The sequence below is a fragment of the Pristis pectinata genome, chromosome 5 (assembly GCF_009764475.1).
Source record: "Pristis pectinata isolate sPriPec2 chromosome 5, sPriPec2.1.pri, whole genome shotgun sequence".
In the NCBI taxonomy this organism is placed as follows: Eukaryota; Metazoa; Chordata; class Chondrichthyes; order Rhinopristiformes; family Pristidae; genus Pristis; species Pristis pectinata.
The window spans coordinates 92,039,854-92,061,956 of NC_067409.1; the positions used below are offsets into that span (position 1 = coordinate 92,039,854).

The window sequence follows — 22,103 nt, forward strand, 5'->3', positions numbered from 1 at the left end:
CTGAGCAGAAATGCCTCATGCCATAATTGCTTCTTTTGCTTTTTTGATTAATGTAGCTCAGTCCTATGAGCAGTAACTATCATTTGGTCCAGATTTGCCAAAAGGTAAATACTGCAAATTAAGCACACCACCTGAATAAACCAGTTAAATTGGGGTGAAACCAAGGTCTTTTGCATGCAATTATTATTCATTTTTACCCCAAAATGCCTTGCCGTGCAATTTTGGGATTCAATGCTAAACCAGTCTGATGCCATTTGATAAATTACTGTTGGTTGACCTGATGCCAGAAAGAGATAGCTGGGATTGATATTTGCCCCTCCGCACAACAATGAAAACAGTTTTGTCCGCTGGCAACAGAATGAATTTCTCCAGTTACTTAGGCCAATATTTGACAGCAGAATCTTCAAATAAAAAATGTTGGCATCCCCAGAAAGTAAACAAGCTATTTAAAAGTGGATGACTAAAATTTCTTCAGGATGATAAGTTAGGGTTACATTGATGCAGTAACATAAATATACATCAGAATTCTTGATACACATGTAATCAATAACATAAATTTAATGCAAAATCTTCCCTCAACTATTAGTATAATTGAATATCATGGGATTTTTAAGCATCAAATATCACTGGGCAACTGCTGACTGGAAAGGGCAAACTGAAAACCACAGACTTCACATTTTCTAAAATGCAAGGAAAGTGAAGTCTGAGGAGAGCATTTTTTTAAAATATACATTTCATAAAATCTCTTAAACCAATACACACACCCACACACACAAATACCATTTCCTCCCTCGGAACACGGCATTTTCACCAGTGAACCTGTGAGCAAATTTTCAAACTGTCCTAACAGGCAAGCAGAAATGCAATATGCTCCTTCCGTTAAATCTCAAGCAGCTGACAGTTTGTGCAAAGTACAGGTGAGTGGACTGAGATGCCCAGCTGTTTACAATTCCATTAAATGCAGTATATTGCCTAAGAAAAAAAGTAAGAGCTAAGGTGGTGGGGGTGGCGGAGTGCAAAGTGACAAGTAAAATTAGAAAATAGACTCTATTAAAGAATTAGTAACTGGAAAATAGTAGTTGTTTATCAATACAGAAACAGAAAGTTAACAGTCAGCCAGCGTCCCCTACAGAAGCTCTTAGGAAATACTAGAACTTTCTTGGTGTTTGCTATTTACCTGTAGATGGCAATAGAGATTCTGATCTCATAAGATTGCCACATTGTAGAACAGCAAAGAGAAACACCTGCAAATACTCAAACTGGTTTGAGAGCAGGTGGCTTTTGACAGTACTGCAGGGAAAATGTTAGTCAAATTACAGCATAGTGGGTGTTGGACCAATCTTTAGAAAAAAGGGCCAAATCTCATGCCAGTGGTTCCAAATAGCACTGGTATTTACCCATTTAAACAGCAGCAAGTCTCAAACTTCCACACATACGATCAAAGGTCGAAAGCCCTGGGCTAGCTGACAAATTCAGGATGCCTAATCTAACTACCGTATAACACAACACTTATGCTAAACACAATTGGGCACTTAATATGTAGCACATTTCTGTAAAATTAGATACAAAACCTCCATACTTCATGCACATGCATGGCAGATACTGGGCACACAAAGTGATGATAATTGTCTGCAATGATCATTTTTAAATCACTTGTGCAAAAACTCTTATGCAGTAAACAGTGCAAGTTTTGCATCTAGATGTAGTGGGAAACCAGGTGCTGGGGAGAGAAGCAGTGGTGGGGGTTTGGGCCCGAACTTCCGAGAAAACATTCTTAGTATATGGGACAATTTCATCACAAGGAGGATAATATAGTAATACAAAATGAGTTGCAATATGCTTAACATAAGTGCATAGCATTTGTCAACTGAAATCCCAAAGTTCCTGTCACTTTCATGGAGTAAGGACAGCAAGCACCAGTAGTTTCACCATCACTTCTAGCAAAAAACCTCATGGCCCAGAAAGATTCATTCCATCCAACTCTTTCTTAGGTATGGAATGAATTTAACTAAAAAGGCCTACAGCTGCACTTGAACGCTTCTGGACACAACCTGAAGAACTTGCATACTTTAACACATGCTGAGCAGCTTGACCCTGAGCACAGATTAGTGTACAAAAATCATATTTTGTTACACAATGGATGAAAAAAAAGTTATTTAATACATCCAGTTTAAGAAACAATACATGTGATATACAAATCACCTGTACAATTGGGCAATTATAAGATAGATAAGATTTCCTTACGTACATCAAAACACACAGTGAAATGCATCTTTGTGTAGAATGTTCTGGGGGCAGCCCGCAACTGTCGCCGCACCTCCGGCGCCAACACAGCATGCCCACAACGTCCTAACCCATATGTCTTTTGGAATGTGGGAGGAAACCGGAGAACCCAGAGGAAACTTACGCAGTCACGGGGAGAACGTTCAAACTCCTTACAGACAACGGCCAGAATTGAACCCGGGTCGCTGGCGTTGTAATAGCATTACGCTAACCGCTACACTACTGTCCCTGCCCAGCTTTCTGCACGTCTTTCTGCAACATTGAATTGCAGGTATATATGCTTTGTTTTTTGGCAAGTAGTAGCAGTAGTAACTTGTGATTTTACCAAGGGTACTGGTGTTTTACTAGATACTTTTGAGCAAAACAATAAGTACTGGAAATATTTTCATTGCTATGGTTTTAAAAGAATGTTTAATTGTGAATAGCTTTAGCATGCTTTATCCCCCCATAATTTTAAGGCACAGAAGTCCTGGACTCAATTCATAACTAATTTTATGCATTCTTCTTCGAGAAGACAGCACATAATGCCAGAAAATGTCAAGGAGAATCAACATCCAAAATTTGAGTGATGGTATTTGAACAGAAAGCAAAAGGTCATAACTGACATTCTTTACAGCTTCATTGCTTGTCATGAAGAACCGAGTCCATCAATGTTCAGCGGCTTCATAAGAATGTATACCCTTTGTTTTTAATTCCAATATATATTCATCATCAACCAGTTAAACACACAGTGCTGTGTATATTCGAGTTTGTATGTGAAACCGCTGGAAGGCAAAGCAAGTTGTGCAAATACGAGCAAGAAGTCACAGAGGCATGGACAGGTTAAGTGAATGGCAATTGCAAATGGAGTTCAGTGCAACTTAATGTAAAGTCACTCAATTTGGAGCAAAGAATGACAAATCTTAATATTTTCTTGAAGTCAAGTGACTAGGAACTGCAGTGGAATATAGTTATTTAGGCATTCTCAAAAGGGAGCAACATTGAGGAGATTTCCACCAGCTTTCAAGGAAGCTTCATCCCATGGAATATACAACATCATCAATCAAACTCTGGCTCTTGATAACAAGAGATCCCAATTTATCACTCTCCAACTCATCAAGCATGTTATTCCAGAGCAGCAGCACACAACTGCCAAGTGGAATCACAGCTTTGAAAAGAATTGTTTGTTCAATATTCTATGCAAAATAGTCCGTGTTGTGAGGTTGTCTGCTGTCCTTTCATTCCAAGGCCAGAGTTTAAATCCATTTCAGATTGTTGGGATACAAACTTTGTGAGATAGAATCTCCTGGCAGCTTTGAACTGACTCTCAACACTAATCTGATCATTTTAATGTTGAAATCATGGTCCAAGGTCAAGCAATGATTCTGTGGCAAAGCAGCAAAATTATATGGTTATGACTTTGAAATGCCGTTGTTGAGCAAAGCAGAGAGGCTTCACTCTGCACCTGACCTGTACCAAGCACTGATACCTGGCTTAATGTTACTCCACAAAGGGCTGATTTGTTATAGCACTCTTGGTCTTGGAGTCTGATCACTTCCCAGGGACGTACCTCACCATACTTTTAAAAAAAGACATCCACTCAGTCTGTGTACTACATATTACAGCGCTGGAAACAGGCTAAGCCACTAGCCTCCCCACTACTGTGCCTGAAACCTGGCATGAATCCTGCCTTCCACGTTGCTGCAAGCTGCCATGCTGGGAAGGGACATGCCAGATTTCCTATATGCTGGCATTTGCACAACAAGAATCGTCCACTGCTCAGCATGGAGAGGTTTTCTGCAAGAGTTGGTGTGGAGTGGGACAGGGCAAACCACGTGGCCTTTCAATGCTGAGATGTGGGACTCGGGCTGAATCCTGGCCTGGCCAGTGTGGCAAGTGCAGGCTATTGTTGGCAAGAGACAGCACCTCTCCATGTGTTAACCGATCATCTGGATCCAATGGTACTGTATGTGATGCAGGCTGGTGGCTGTCAGCCATTGAGCTTGTTACCACACAGAAACCTCCAGGCTGGGAGTGCTGTCCAGCTATACAAAGGCAGGGGAGATAGCAGCTTCTATCACATCCAACAGCAGGTGATGAAAGAGAAGACAAGATCCAGGAAATCCATCAGCACATGTAGCAGATGCTGCCAGTCCCCAGCAACAGCCCACACTCACCATGAAGCGGAGCCCCACCTCTCAGTGTTGAGCAGTTGCAACAATTGATCTGGCTGGCCCAACTTCAGCCCTCACAGGCAGTCTGTCCACACTGAGCAATGGGTGATTCATAGCTGCAGGCAGAGAATGCAAGGGTCCACACCAGATTCCCTTACCCAGATCTACAGTAGAGCAGTGGCTCATGCCAGGTTCTTGGCACACCACAACTGTCAATAACACATCTCCCTGCAAAATGCTGCAATGACCCCTTTCAACACTGATATCTCTCATTCCTAGGGAATGCATTGTAAAAGCCAAATGAGGTACTAAATGTAATTCACCCCAGACTTTTTGATCCCAGTATCAGAAGCCTGCAGTGACAAAGTGTTCATTCCTCAGCTTGAACGTAAAAATATTAATTAGATGAATTCTTTCAACAGATCAGATAAATTTGTTCTGGACTATTTGGTCACAATCCTATAATTTCATTAATTATTTTATAACTCAAAACTGTCTTGTCCAGAGTAGAAATGTTCAAATAAACCATGCACACAGGAGAACACTTCAAATAGAAATCACTGCAAAATTATGTTGTCTTTAAACCAAAAATATTTTTGGTTGTTGATTTAAATTATACTGCTTTTGTCCTAGCATTTTATTTTTCCACTCAAAGTGCAGGTGAGAAATTTTCAAAACCAGCATAACCATCTGAACAAATATTACACTTCCAGATGGATCTGAAAACTATTCCATTTGAAATCAACCCAAATGCAGGAAAAGCAGACATCCTAATATTTACTGATTGGCCTACACACAAACCATTAATTATAAACCATTAGTAACATCAGACAAATATTAAGAGCAACAATATTTTCACATCAAGCCATACTGATACTCTTTTTGAATGTATTTTATGATGCAAGATTGTGTTTTTCTAAGCTGGGCAGAGCAGAAAGGTGACCCATTCTTCATTCCCTGTTTCTTTAAGGCTGTGACAGATCTAGATAGGGTAACCTATCAGCAGATAGTTCAAGGAGCAGAAGACCGATTTAAAATTGTGGGTAAATTATGCAAGGAAGATCTTTTTATTTTATGCAGAAAGTAGTTATGGTCTGGAACTCACAGCCTTTAAGTGTGATGGATGCAGAATCAACTAAGGCTTTCAAGAAGGAATTGGGAAATACTCAAGGGAAAATAATTTGCAAAGGCAAAGGGGGAAAGACTCATGAAAGAGCAATGACCAGATTGCTCTGGGAAAGGCATAGATTCAAGGGGCTGTAAGGTTGCCTATCCTATAGTTTCATCTCACTACAACCCCATCTCAAAACACACCTTCCAGCTGAAGCAGCAATTCACTTGCACATCTTCCAATTCATTGTACTGCATTTGTTACTCACAATGTGGTTTCCTCCACACTGTAGAAACCAAACAGACTGGTTATGTGTTTTGCAAAACATTTTTTATTCAGTCTGTAAGATTGACCCTATAAACAAACGAAAGTAACAGTAAGCTATTCAGCCCCTCATGCCGAGCCTGTCATTCCAATAAAAACCTAATCGTTTTCCTCAACATCACTGTTTAATAGTATGCCCTTAGATTCCCTTAATATGCAAAAATTAATTGATACAAACACAAAAAAATGCTGAAAATACTTGGCATGTTAGGCCTCATCTGTGGAAACAGTGTCACCATTTCAGGTCGGACGCCCTTCGTCAGAACTGAAAAGAAGACAATTAATTGATCTCTGTCTTGAACATATTCATCCACTGTGCCTCCAAGCATTCATGGCAACAGAATTCTAAAGATTCACTACCCTCTATGTGAAGAGATTTCTTCAGCTCAGTTCTGAACGGTCGACCCTTAATTTGGAAACTGTTCTAGACAGCCCAGTCAAGGGAAAAGACATCTCTGCATCTACCCTATCACATTCCTTCAGAATTTTGGATGCTTCAATGAAATTATCCTTCTAAACTTATAACAGTACATACTCAGTCTGCTGAATGTCTTCTCGGAGGACAAACCCCCATTCCAGGAATCAATCTGTTGAACCTTTACTGCACTTCTATCACAAGTATGTCCTTCCTTGGGTAGAGATACCAGTCTCAAAAGGGCCCTGCATAATTGCATAGAATGTCTTTATATCTGTATTTAAATCTGCTTACAATAGAGACCAACAAATCATTTGCCTTGAAGATTTTCTGCAATTTAAATTGATTGAAAGTCATCAACTTTCTACTGGGATAAGAATGCATAATTGTATTCAATAGCCACCTCTCTTCTAATTTCTCCTCATTGTTCTTATTTTCCCACTATTTTTGCTCCTCAACTTTTCTGTTTAGCTGATGGCAAATGCTATCCCTTAATGATGGCGATGTGGTGCAGCATGCATCCAGAGTCGTCAGGTAGCAGAATTTGCTTTGGCATATCATGATCTTCTCTCATATTTCATAGGGAAGCATGATATCATGCACTGAGTGACAGAGTTTTCAGCAACAGTACCAGTAGATTGCCCTTGATGCTTAGTAGCTATCCTTTGATTTGCCAAGGTGGCTCAAATAAAGCTGGCACATCAGACTCTGATCTGTGCAAACTACTGTCTTCAATGACGTAGCAAGCGAACACTGAAGGAAGTGGAACATCTTTCCACTTTCTATAAGGCACAAGTCAGGAGTGTGATGATATATCCTCCACTTGCCTAGATGAGTGCATTCCAATAATCTCAAGAAACCCTGTACCATCCACCATGAAGCAGCCTGCTCATTAATATTCCATCCGCCACCAGTCTACAATGGCTGCAGTGTGCACAAACTACAAAATACACAGCACTACTTGGTGAGGCTCCTTAGACATTAATCCCAAGCCTGAAAACCCTGGTTACCACCATCAAGCACTTGAGAACACTATGGTTGGAAGACTCACACCTACTTGCTCCCATCGAGGTTTGCAACATCCCAACCTGTATCATGTATTTTTTTTTAAATAAAGGTTGCTACAAAGTCTAAATCCCGGATCTCCATTCCAAACAGCAATACGAGACTACTTCACCAGAAAGATTGCAGTGATTCAAGAAACTGTCACACTACCACCTTCTGAAGGGAATTTAGGAATGGATAATAAATGTTGGCCTTGTCAGCAATGCCTGGATCCCAAAATAAGAATGAATTTAAAAAATCATTGGTTCCATTACAGAGCTTTTAACCTGTAAGGCATCATGCATATGACCAGACATTTTGTACCGTCAGGCAACACGCAACCTGAGTAAATTGTTTTCTCTCCACGTCTGCTATCCCTGCATGTCAAAAAGAAGTTTCTATAACCAGAAGCCCTCAATAACACCCCCCACCACAATAAATAGTGCACAGTAAACAAGATGAACCAACTCTCTCAGCTCCAGCCTGAATGTGCCCAAAGGTGCCTGACCTATAAAATCTTCCTCATGAATTATCACCTTGACAGTTACTGGCAATGCCTTCCCTGCCCAGGTCTCCATCAGCGAAGACATCCTTTTTGAAATGTAGAATGTCTTGCACACCTTTATACCTTCCTGAAGTTCAAGGAAAAGAATTGGTTCCTCACAATCAGGGCAGATATGGTTCTCTGTTCTCCATCCTCATCCCAAAGCTTGCCCTGCTCTATATCTCAGTTTAGTTTCTCAGACATGCTATGTTCCAAGTTGAGTACTTACTACGCACTTGTTTGGAAAAACAGGTTCATGCAAGAGGCTTAAGGTCACAATAAGTATCTCACCAGCTGTCATAATATTCCATGTACATTTAAGCAACGTAATGCAATTGTAAAAAGTGCTAAATACCCAAAGAAGCAAGCATGTTACTAATAAACTGTTACTTAGGAGTGATAGCTCCAAAGTGTGTGGTGTGCAGTACTTGGTGCTACCAATCACTTTTTCACCATTGCAGGTTAAGAGGGGAGTTGACTGAAGCACACCACACAAAATTATCACCTTCAAAATTGTATCATCCTACCTTAATGCTGAAGTAACATTACTCACACTTGCATTTTACCCCTTGCAATCAATTAATGAACATCATTTCACCTGCTAATGTTTTACATCAGAGTGTGTCTCCATAATTAATCCAGTTTAACAAAAAGAGAAAAATGTTGTGTTAGTACACTAGGGTCAGTCCCTTTTTGGCAAATGAATACTGGAGGTAAACTACTATCTAATAAAACTGAAAAATTCTATTCACTTGCTGTAAAAATTTGAGCTATGAAAAGAGTACAATGTACAAGTGAAAGGCATGTGCTATTTGGTCTAAAGTTAAAGCAGATTCATTATACTTTATTTACATCGAAAATCTGGTATGGTAGACCATAACATGGCCCATGAATTCTGACAAATCAAAGTTTTGCTGTTTCAAAAACAACAGCAAAGCTCCTGAGCAACTTTAACTGTATAAGGTTACAATATAACCTAATGAAGTCCTCCCAAATTACAGTGCATTTGGCATTCTCCCCGATGCTAGAGTCTAACCGAATTAATCCGTTGCCACCTCTGCTGAACTTTTTTGCTAGTTCAGCACACAGCAGTGGTCAAAACATTGATCTTTCTGATCTTGATCTTTCAGTACTCCACAGCAATTTACTCAGAGCTGCCAAGAGTGGGAAAGGATCTTGAAAATTAATATTTGCAATTTTCCCCCTTCAGAGCACTTATTTTTCCAAGTCAACATTAAAAGAAATTAATGCAGTTCCCTGTTCTTTACCTTACAATTGTGGACTGAAAACTAATTGACCCCACCTCATTCTAAGCCCTACACCACCATTATCAATATTTAATAGAAGCAGGTTTTAAGATTCTAGAAAAACTATTGGAGCATATTTTGCTTTCAACACATTGCTGCTCCTATTGCACATCCACCCTTAATGCAAGGGTGAAAGAGTGCAGAATACAATCCATTGTAACTATAACTGGTTGAATTTCTTTAAAGACATAAAAATAAATGGAACTAACTTGCAAGAGATATTGAGCAGCTCAGGGAGTAAAATACAAGGTATTATTAAATTTAAAATGGCAACAAAATCTGTTCCATTCAATTTTCATGTAGTATAATTAAGAAAAAGAAAATCACAACATGGCCACGAGTTCCACGAGAGCCCTGGCATCCCTATGTTCCGGCCTAAAAAGCCCAAATGGCCAACTTGCATTTATATGATCATTTTGTAATTAAAAAAAAAAATCACTCTCCCAGCTTTGAATCATCCAGCAGAATTGCATTTGGGGAATTTGAGCAAGTACTCCCTAGAGCCCGGTAAAATTAAAAGGACATAAAATGATGGGAGGTAACGCCTAAATTCTCAACATGCACTCATGCAGAGAGCTGCAGAGCAAGCAAGAGATTTTGCATATCTACCCTGTATTTCTTAATCGGATTTACAGTCTACTTACAGTCCCAAAGTCCTACAGTTTGAAGTTAAACTATGACAAGACTAAAAACTGAGCACTTTTCATATTATCAAACAACATGAAATGGGAGACCACTTGGTTACAAGATTACCTGTATTTTAAATGTATCATCAAATCTATTTATGTTTGCATAGAATCTGTATCATGGAGCAATAAAAATTACCAGAAAGGCTGAAACAGAAGCAAATCAAAACAAGGGTTGGTTTACTGAAACATCCAAAATGCTGTTGAACTAATAAAAACTTCCAAATTAAGAAAACCTACATCCTAATTCCTCACGAAGCCATTCAGCAATGGAAGGGCTAACAGTATAGTCTAATTTTCTCCAAAACATTTATCCCACAAACCCTTGCCTGTTGAAACACCCCAACTTTGTAGCTGAAGCTTTCATTTAGAAATTATGCTGTTATTTTGCCAGAGAAGCCATTTAAGCAGATCTCGATTTTTGTCTCAAAACACACCTCACCTGTCATAAATCCTGGCAAGCTGAAGGCTCTCTTCCTCCTTTCCCCCTCCTGTTCCATATCCACCAATGCGCCTCACTACCCCCCCCCCCCCCCCCATATGTTTCAGTTTGAGCTTTAGGATAATCAATCATAAGCAAGCACCTTGGCTGATTTCCCTTTCCTCTTCACAAAGCCCAGAAGTTTGTTGCATTGATCTTATCTCAATCCAGGACATCAAGGTTCAAATCTGGAAGTTTCAATATCTTTGTGTAGCATGGGTTATTCATTAATGGAGTCATTAACACATGTCAAGGAGTTTGCTGTTTGTTAAGAAAACATGAACTGTACCAGAATTTTAAAACAGAACTACATTAAAAGGGAATTTAAAAAATCACCCAGTACAATTAAAGAGACATACAAGCCTTATTCGTCCAAATAATCATAAATATGTAAAAAAAAATTACAATGCTCTATTAAACTAATTTAAAAACACTGGTCCTTTAACAAAGAAGCAAGTTTGAAGAGCAGTTTTTCCAGTACAGCACTTCAGAACAAACCCACACCAGACTTGGCATCCAATCCTAGTCAATAACAGGAACTCCCTCATAAATGCCCTGGTTTCCGGCTAGCAATTTTAGTACACTAATCTAACAAGGTGAGGTTATAGAATAAAACTGACAGTTGGCAATTGTAACCACCAAAACTGAAGTAATGATATCTTAACAATAAATTACTGTACGAGCGCTACTTGATGTAAAATTTCAGTTGAGCTTTCTTTTTAAAATGTCCAAAAAGCTGCCAGTGGTTCATGTTTTGTGTTAACTCACAGTTTTGTATTTATTGCACAGACATCATGTCAGTATATTCATGGTATTAAATTCCAAATTAAACATTAAATACCGTATATTACACTCAATAAACTACATTACCAACATAGCAAATTTAATGAATGAAATATGTTATCTCTCAAAAGACAACGTTGCAACCCAAATGTCTTACAAATGTGCAAACATTACATTTTGAAAAGGTTTGCCACTACTTTATATAGCTTCTAATTTTACTGAATTTACAACATTGCAAGTTAGATTATGTTCTCACATTTTCTACTCGTACTTCTCAGAATTTATAATGAATACCAAGGCAAAGTGATGCTTGCAAAGCTCTAAGATGCATTTTCAATGTCAGGCAGGCACCTTTTCTTTTAAAAATCCAACTTATAATGAAATTGTGACAAGAGAAGAATTTTTGTCCAAGCTTTCATTTGATACTGATTATTTGCATTAATCTAGCACATTTAGAAATTTAGTGGTGCCGAACCAGCAGATTTTCCAGACTATTGGAATTATGTTATTCTCATATTACCCTAATGGACTCTTTTAATTCATTTTATAAAAATAATTTATACAGAATAGTACAATAGGACTTCTGGTAAGTTTCAAAAGAGCATGGGAAACAAGGCCCTGGTGAGCCAAACACTGAATCATCAGGATTTTCAAACTATCAGATAGCAAATTATCATAGTGTCACTGTACTTGCATTCAGGACTTTAAAAGCTTTGCTCACAGAAACTATATCTGAACTTAATAGGTCTCCAAGCAGTTTCAGGAAAAAAAAACAAGCAGTATCAATTCAAATCCAAAGATACTGCATGATTTGCATAGATAAATATCAGAATTCAAATTTAAAAGACAAATTATTTAAGTTTGTCAAGGGCCAAGTAATTATCAGACTGCCTGGAACCTTCTAAAAGGAAAAAAGTATGCATCCAAAGAGAGTTAGTTGATCATAATTTTAAAAAAGGGGCAGATCGATAAACAAAAATGTAAAGTATCACTCCAAGTTCTGTACTTATCATTGTTTGTGATACAAGGAAGGAGCTCCAGGTTTAACACCAATGGTAAAATAGGTGTGTTATTTTCACTTGTGGTATATAGTCCAATGCAATTTTGTTTCAACGTTAAGTACTAAATCATGTATAGATTTGTGATGTTTTGCAATTTATGATAAATGGATCTCATGGAAGAATATAAAGGAAAGAGCCTTAATTATTTGGAAAGCACAACAGAGAAACAGGGCATGTGGCCTGAACAGTACATGACAATGTTTATGCTTAACAGGGCACTCCTCCCATCCTACTTCCTGTATCCCTATCCACAGCTCCTACGATTCCCTTTTCCCTGTAGTTATCTGGCTTCCCCTTCAATGTGTTTAAGAGGTTTGACTCAGGTACTTTATGTTGTAGCCAGTTCCACATTCTCTTGAATCCCATACCTTGCAACTAAATTCTTTCACCCAATATCCTATTCTGAAAGATCTCCTTCTCAGACACTATTTTGTACTTCTAATTCCATGTCCAATGATTACCATTGATTTTGGGCCTTAAGTTGCCTCACTCCTGCTCTCCAGGCATTCCCTCCTATCCTTCTACACTTAGGAGAGCTGGTTAGAAAGTGCAGAAGGGATTTGTATTGTATGGGATTTGGGCATCAGATTTGTAAAGCAAAGACAAGGATTTTCAATTGGATAATGACATGAGGTACAGCACCAAGGTGGAACATAAATGGTTATTGCACAAGGATGATTATTCAGGCCACCATTTCTGTGTACACAGCTGCAATCCAAAAATAAAACTTCCCTGGCTTCTCCGACAGACCTTTGTCATTCGCTTCAAATGTTTACTCGCCTCCTTTTGAGATATACAATAGTCTCTTGAACTACTCTCTGTGGCAGACTTTCATGTTTCTACAACACACATTAGAAATTCCATTTCAGATGTTCCCCACCCTTTTATGACTTTTTTTTAAATGACTCTGTCACCACCTCCACAACTGGGGAATATAGTACACCCTCCACAATGCTTCAATCAAGTCCCTCCTTGGGATGATCTCAGGTTTGGCAAGGCCAGGATACCAAAACTAAGTATACTATCCACGATTTTGTTTCATTATTAAATGGCATAAGAGTGTATACAAGGGTAGCTAGATTGGATTATCCCACAAAGAGATCTGGGGATCATGATGCTTTATTAACCTGGATCTGTTTGAACCCATGCCGACAGCACTCCATTCTCCCACTCATTTGCATGAATATAATGGCTAGTTTACACCAATAACACCATTGATTGGCTGCATACTTTCAGCAAGGACTCAATATCACGTATGCTTAGCATTATACTGATATCTCACGTCGCACTCAGGATGCATCCCGAGGCACAAATGTGTGAGCTCAATCAGCTCAGAAAGGGGTCATTATACCATTATGTTTATGGAGATGCATTACTGATGGCATTATTTTTCTACCAATGAACTATAATGGGAGGGGCTTCACTGGGGAATAAACATAAGTTATTACAGTATTATTTATTAAACAGTGGACACACAATGAGACTATACGAAATATAACAAAAATTAACAAAAATTAACTCGCAAACACAACAGAACAGTTGCACTAGTAGGAGACAGAGAGGGAGAGGGGTAGGGAGTGGGAAAGAAGTGAGCAAGGCTTGCCCTACTTGGGAAATGAGCTAGGTTCTAACTCTTCCTTTTAAAAAAGAAATCCAGAGTTATGAGTCTTGCCTGCCTTCTTTTTCCCTCCTCAGAGAATTTCTCTGTAGCATGAGATACTTTCAAGTATGATTCTCTTCATCACAACCTTGTCCTTCCTTGTTCCTTTCCTTCTATTCAGATGACAAAGCACTCCAATCAGACCAAACAATGATGGAAGAACAAAAAGACATTGAAAATGAAGGCAAACAGTTGCAGTTTTAACAAACACTAGCTGTAATTTATGGGATTGCATAGAAGCAAGATCTGCACATTGTAAGTTGCCAGTTATGAATGGCTGTCACCTCAGGTGTGAGAAGCATAGCACAGATGCTTACCTGAGAGGGCAAGACATATACAAGTTTTATTACAGAGGATTCAAGTGATCATTATAATGGAGCAGAAATCAGAAGATGGTAATAAATAAACACAATGAAATGATTACTGCATCAGCAGACAGGATAGAAAGACTACATGCTTGGCAGAAACCAGCAACAACCTGGCACAGAGCTTGGAGTCCACCTGCTCCACAGTAGATGTGGAGCCGGTAATTCTATCAGCTCACTTGTGAACACAGCCACCATATAATATCTGACGGTGCAATTTCTACTCCCATTGCATCATTTGATGAATTGAATAGAATCACAGAATGCTTTAATATATGATCAGCATGCTGCCATGATTGTTGTGAATATGCGTGCTGTCATACCTGTAAATTAATCTGACCCATGGCAAATTGCTTGAACTGCTGAATGTCTTCAGCTGCTTCATGAACGGTGTTCCTTTCACCACAAAGTCAAAAATCGGGATGTTTGCTGATAATTGCACCATATTCAATTCAATTATCAATAACTCAGAAAATGAAGCAATCCATGCTGCATGCAGTGAGACCTAGGCAATATTCAGAAATGGGTTGATTTGTAGCAAGTTTCATTTGTGAGAATAATGCCAAGCACTCACCAGAAGCATGAGACTAATCCCTACTTGACATTCAACAACATTACTATCACCAATTCCCAATGTCAACTTCCTGAGAGCCTCTATCAAGCAGGGACATAAAAATTATGGCCATAAGAGTAAATCATTTGCTGGGTATCCCACGCCAAAGCCTTCTCACTATCAAAGTACAAGTCAGGGCATGATGGAAACCTCTCCAATTGTCTGAATAAGTACAGCTGAATAAGTGCCGTGTTGCCTTTTTGATGAGGGACAGCATAACAGTAGTGCTTAGAGAGAATATTCCTGAGGGATCATTTAACAAAGCCATTTGGGTAGAACTTAGAAATAAGAAGGGGATGGTCACCTTGGTAGGGCTATATTCTGGACCCCCAATAGTCAGCGGGAGCTTGAGGAGATGTGTCGAGAAATTGCACGTAGTTGTGAGAATAGTAGAGCAGTGCTAGTTGGAGATTTTAATTTTCCCAGTATCAACTGGGCCACCCAAAGTGCAAAGCGCCTGGATAGGGTAGAATTTGTGTGGTGCATCCAACGTAATTTCCTCACGCAATATAGAGAGAAATCTACTCGGGAAGGAACAATACTGGATCTCTACTTAGGGAACGAGCCAGGCCAAGTAACTGAAGTGGCATTTGGGGAGCACTTTGGGTCCAGTGACCACAATTCTATTAGTTTTAAAATAGTTATAGAAAAAGATGGAACAGATCCACAGGTTCAAGTCCTGAACTGGAGCAGGGCTAATTTTGAGGGCATTAGGCAGGATCTAGCTGGGGTCGAGTGGGTGACTCTATTTAAAAGCAAAGGAACAGTTGGCAAATGGGAGGCTTTCAAAAGGGTCATATCAAGAGTCCAGGAGCAGCATGTTCCTGTGAAGGTGAAGGGTAGACATATCAAGTTCAGGGAACCCTGGCTGACGAGAGATATTGAGGGTCTGGTCAGGAAAAAGGAAGCGTACATAGTGTTTAGGTTGCTGGATACAAATGAATCCCTTGATGAATATAAAAAGTTTAAGACCAGGCTTAAGAGGGAAATCAGGAGGGCAAAAAGAGGATACGAGAAGGATTTGGCAAGCAGGGTTAAAGATAATCCCAAGAGGTTCTTCAGTTATTTTAACAGTAAAAGGGTAAATAGGGAGAGACTAGGTCCTCTTAAAGACCTCTTAAAGGGCTACCTATGCATGGAGCCGCAGGAGATGACTGAGATTTTTAATGTTTATTTCTCCTCAGTGTTTACTAAGGAGAATATCAGGGATGCCACAGAAATGACGGTAATAAGTAGTGAGATCTTGGATCACATGCATATTATGAGGAAGAAGCGCATTAAGGTGGGCAAATCCCCAGGGCCTGACCAAGTGCACCCCTGGACCTCATGGGAGGCCAGGGAAGAAATTGCGGAGGCCCTTGTAGAGATCATTGTTTTGTCGTTAGCCACTGGCAAGGTTCCAGAAGTCTGGAGGATGGCTAATGTTGTTCCATTGTTCAAGAAGGGTAGCAAGGACAGGCCAGGGAACGACAGGCTAGTGAGCCTGACTTCAGTTGTACGGAAGTTACAGGAGAGAATTCTGAAGGACAAGATCTACCAACACTTGGATAGTCAAGGCCTGATCAGGAATAGTCAGCAAGGTTTTGTGCATGGGAGATCATGTCTGACTGACCTTTTGGAGTTTTTCGAAGAGGTAAATAAGGGGATAGATGAAAGTATGGCAGTGGATGTTGTCTATATGGAATTTAGTAAGACCTTTGACAAGGTCCCACATGGCAGGTTGATCTGGAAGATCAGGTCACATGGGATCCGGGGGAGCTCGTGAGGTGGATTCAAAATTGGCTCCACGATAGGAAGTAGAGGGTGATGGTTGAAGGTCAGATCTTCGACTGGAGGCCTATAACTAGTGGGGTGCCCCAGGGTCAGTGTTCGGACCTCTGTTATTCATTATTTATGTGAATGATTTGGATATGAATGTACATAGCACGATTAGCAAGTTTGCTGATGACAGAGGGACCTGAGAGTTCAAGTGCACAGTTCACTAAAAGCGGCCACGCAAGTAAACAGGGTGATGAAGAAGGCGTTAGCATGCTAGCCTTCATCAGTCAGGGCATCAAGTTTAGGAGTAGGGACATTATGTTGCCATTATACAAGTCATTGGTGAGGCCACAGTTAGAATATTGTGTACAGTTTTAGTCACCCTGTTATAAGAAAGACATTGTCAACCTGGAGAGAGTGCAGAAGAGATTTATGAGGATGCTGCCTGGAGTAGAGGGCCTGAGTTAAAGGGAGATGTTGGCCACACTGGACTTTTATTCCTTGGAGTGTAGGAGAATAAGGGGTGACCTCATAGAAGTTTACAAAAATCATGAGGGGAAATGGATAAGGCGGATGGTCATAGTCTTTTCCCTAGGGTTGGGGAGTCCATAACTAGAGAGCACAGATACAAGAGGGGAGAGATTTAAAAGAGACCTGAGAGGTAACTTCTTTACACAGAATGTAATGAGTACCTGGAATGAGCTGCCAGAGGAAGTGGTCTAGGTGGGTACAATTGCAACATTTAAGAGGCATTTGGATAGGTACATGGAGGGGAGGGGCTTGGAGGGTTATGGGCCAAGCACAGGCAACGGGGACTAGCGGTGAGGATGCTGTGGTCAGCATGGACCATTTGGGCCAAAGGGCCTGTTTTTGTGCTGTATAACACTATGTCTCCAACAATACTCAAACAAGACTGTAGCAGTCCTAGGGGCTGGCTCATCACCACGTCTCTCAAGGGCACATGACAGCAGTAAACTTTAACCTTGCTTGTGGTGCCTGCATCCCAAAAAGTGAACAGATTAAAAAAAAAGTGGACATTAAATCTCACAGTAACATTAACTCTTGACACCTAGTAGCAAGTTGAGGAGAAACAAGACACAGTCAAGATTGATGAACATTACTGCTAACACTATAATTACTAGCATTTCAGCATGGGATTTCCTGTATTTCGGATATCTTAAGTATTCTTCTAATTAAACAAATTGGACATCAAATACAACTTACCTTGGCACCGTCAATCAAATACGAAGTGTATATCATACCAAAAAACATTCTCTTTAACCAGGCTCAATATTTTTATATTTTAATGCTATTTATGCTGTTATAAACATGATGCAATTTCACTCTGTTTTATTTTTAAAAATGCTTGCCTCTTCACTGATGGGAAGAGCTACCTACCCAGGAATTCAATTATTTAAAATCAGTCCAGGAAACAATTTAAATTCGCCTGACTGTACAAAATATTATCAATTAAGTATGGAAACAGTTTGGTCAGCATATTTACAGAGAAAAACACACAGTTGTGTTTCAGGATGAAGAGCTTCTATCAGAATGGGAAATGTTAGAGATTTTTAAAAAGAAGTTTTAAAAACAAGTTTTATACCATGGGGAAAAAAAAGAATAAAAGAAACAGTCTGCAATAGCGTAGAGACCAAGAGAACAAATAGCACAAATGGTGGTGGTACTAGCTCAAAGGGGATGCTAAAGACTAGTGAACAGCAAAAGGTATATCTGTGGATAGAAGACAAATGCAATCCAAAGTTATCAGGTGAGTGTAAAAATAACTAACGATTTTGTAAATATAAGATCGATCTGAAACTTGATCCTCCATTCCTCTCAGTTGATGCTGCGAAGCTCGATGAGTACTTCCTGTATTTTCTTTCTCTATTTCAGAGTCCTAGCACCTTTATTGTTTTGCTATTGATTACCACAGAGCAATTTCAATTGGCAGTTTTATCGGAAGGATGTCCTAGAATTTCACTAAGTAACACCAAAATCTTAGAGATAGCAATTTCCGATCAGACCGAATCAAAACTGTTGACCCACTAAGAGTATCAATTGTAGCATTTGTTCCTTCTCATTCCTCCACAAACTACATCCAATCCAAAGCAAGGGTAAAACACCAATGGAAAAAAACACCAATGAAACATGCTTCTTTTGACTGCAGATTCCAGCCCCATTTTATGGAATATTAAAATGAATATGATTGTATTTCTTTTTAGACATGAAATGTCTTTGTAGTACAGGTTACTTTACTGCAAGCCAGCAAGCCAGGATGTATTCCATTGATGAGGAGTAGGTCTTGCACAATAGCTTAGTCTGTTTTTATTATTATTATTTTATTACTTAATTGCAAGAACAGATTCATAATCAGTAGCCCTACTAGCAAGTGATCAAACTGATTTGATATTATTGCAAGAATACTAGTTGAACTGGTTATATATTATAACACACCTCAATCTTCCTCCACCATTATATTTCTCGACTGGTAAGAAGACAATTGCATTCAGAAAATACTGATTGAAGCACAATTCTAAATGATGACAACGTCTTCACCCTATCAGACTTTCCCTTTTGTTCTCTTTGCCCTTCTCACATTCTTTGCTGCATAAAACTTATGCAATCTCCTAGTTTTGATGAAAGGTCTACGCCCCAAGAGATAATTGTTCTTTCTCCAATGAGGCTGCCTAATCAGCAGAGTGTTTCAGTGTGTTGTTGGTAGTTTTCTTTTTCCCAGAATCAAATGCATTCTTTTCAGAGATCAGCCATGTTAAGAGTCTACCTTGTGGTGTGGACTAGAATTAGATGTTGGCCAAACTGAACTGTGGTAACAATTCCCTTCACCAAATGAGTTGAGATTTTACATCATTTTTTTTTGAAGATTATTTTCTTTCTAGTACCAGCTTTAGTAATTTCTTTTGAAAATGCCGTAACATTTCTCAAGTTCAATTCACAGTTGACACAAGTACAGGAATCACTTAAGGACAGCAACTGCCAGTTATTGCTCAGACCTCTAATGTTAGATTACAAGCTGGAAACTGCTCTTACTGCCTTTTTAAAAAGTCATTTTACACCTACTTTGCAGTTGGTGGGGAGCAATTCACATTTATAGATTTAAGTTTGTGTCAGTGGTGGACATAGATAGCAAAGATGTATCTGGTGAATGGTAATACCCTGCTGCAAAATCTGAGGTTTTGTAATGTTAGTGATATATATATCAGGGTTATCAGTATTAGCTGTATGATATATTGAATAGAAAATAATCCTCAGGGGACTGAGTGGAAACCTATAAAATTACAGAGTCATGCAACACAGAAACAGACCCTTTGGCCCACAGTGTCCATGCCAACCGTATGTACCAACCCACATGAATCCTGTGCTAATCCCAATTTTAATCCCCCATATTTCCATCAACTCCTCCCAGATTTTACCACCCACCTATACTAGGGGCAATTTATAGTAGCAATTAACCAGCACCTCTATGGTATGTGGGAGGAAACCCATGCAGAAACAGGGAGAACAGGCAAACACGACACAGACAGCACTGGAGGTCAGGATTGAACCTACATCCCTGGAGTTGTGAGGCAGCTGCACCACTGGTTGTGCCACTGTGCTACCCACGTTACCTGGTATTTTGCAACTATTTGTCATGAGCTATTATTCTCTGTATGATGCAAGTCAAGGAACCGTGATAATCATTGAAAATGTATTAAGAAATAGTTGCCAATATCACAGTCAATGTTCTATGCATTATTGTTGCTTTCAATAATATTTGAAAGTGTGAATGAAAACTACTAGATAAAATGAACATGTAAAAAGATATCAGAAAAATATATTAGTCTACAAGTGAAAACTAACATATTACACAACAATTCATATTCTCCTTTGAACACATTCATTGAGCCAAATATAAATGCAAAGAAACAGAACTCCATTTCAAAAACACAACAATAAGAGATCAACTTTTAACAATAACACATTACTGCACAAATGTACATCTGTATCTCATGCAGATGCTAACTGGATTGAGAAAAGAGAATATTGTGGTATAATTATCACATAGCCCAATTTACCAACTTAATTCCTTACTCTTATTTTAAAAGTTAATTAAACATGCAAGACACAAAGTACATAATAAAGGGACACCCACGTAATACATCAGAACAAATAATTTGTATAATATAAATTATTACCACAAAGTCATCACCACTAATCATCCCAAAGAAGAGGGGTGCAGAGAAATAAAATTATCCTATTAATGCGTACAGATTACAAATAAAATCAAATCCACTGGCTTTTTGACCACTAGTACAACAGAAACGAAAGGACTGCCAGGCAAGTAGATGGCCTGTAACTTTAAGTCTTATTCACAAAGTTGACTTGTCTGACTGGGCAGAGGGAAAAGAAGTAGTGAGCTGAATCACCCAAAATGCCCTGATACAAAAATTAAATAAGTTATCAATGCTGGAAATACATTGACACTTCTGAGAAATGGGTTCAGGTCAGAGACCAAATGAAAACATATTGCACAGTAGGATTTTTTAAAAATCGATCGTAAAGAGATTTTTGTGTAAGTTGAGTGCATTGGCGCCAGTGCAGTTACATCCTGGTGGGATGCAGGCATGTGCCCGGTAAGTACCTGCCCAGTGATGCCGGTGATGATGGCCACTTTCGTCCTTCCATTGGCACTTCTAGGTGAGGCGGCCGCATTGTTGCCGCTCGCTGCTGCTGCACACTTCAGCCCATCCATCGCTGCCAACGTGCCCCGGATACTACCTGCCACTGGCTCCAAATCCCCGTCTCCTCTCCCTGAAATAATATGAGTCGCACTTCCGCGTAGCGAAGGAAGCGGCCCGGCACTCACTGGCAACGGACTGAACTCAGCCACGCCCCTAGCAACCGATTGCCTCCGCAGCCAGTCCTGGTCCTCCAGTTGCAGCGACATCAAGAGGAGTAGAGGTGCTTCCACTGCGGCCATTGCGCTCGAATGTCAATCAAAAGAAATCTGAAGTTGCCGGAAATCTGAAACACAAACAGAAAGTACTGGAAATATTCAGCAGTTCAGGCAGTAGTTGTGGAAAGCGAAACAGAGTTAACATTTCAGGAATAACTAGAAGTTGCAGCTTTTTAGAGAGAGAACATTTTTGTTCATTTGGTCCTTGAAAGATGATAACATAAATTCGGAAATATTACTGAGCCTCCAGATATTTTGAAACAAAGTCTAAATCACCCAGCTGAAAATGCAGACCTGACATGATGACTTTGTGAATGCAGCAACATCAGGACTGTGCTTCTGTCCAAAAGATTTCAGGATCCGCTAATCAAAAAAGTTCTCGGATGTGTATAAGTGTAGATGGTCAGAGAGGCAAGTTGTTTTAAGGAATATTTTAAAAGTGGAAAGAGGCACAGAGGCAGTGGGTTTTAGGAAGGGAATTAAAGAGTTTAGCACATTGCAGGCTGAAGAATAGCTATTGGTAGTGTGGCATCTCAACTCCAACAAGTTCTCCGTGGGAGT

At 39.5% G+C, this 22,103-nt stretch overlaps 1 protein-coding gene across 1 annotated transcript in view; it reads right to left on the reverse strand.

The window, feature by feature from the left end:
* gmds (GDP-mannose 4,6-dehydratase) overlaps positions 1-21,439 on the reverse strand; it is a 490,748-nt gene extending 469,309 nt beyond the window's left edge. The window contains exon 1 of the mRNA XM_052016962.1: positions 21,228-21,439. Coding sequence (XP_051872922.1) covers positions 21,228-21,338 — 111 coding nt within the window. The 5' untranslated portion in view covers positions 21,339-21,439. The remainder of the gene's footprint in view (positions 1-21,227) is intronic.
* Positions 21,440-22,103: the final 664 nt, after the last annotated feature.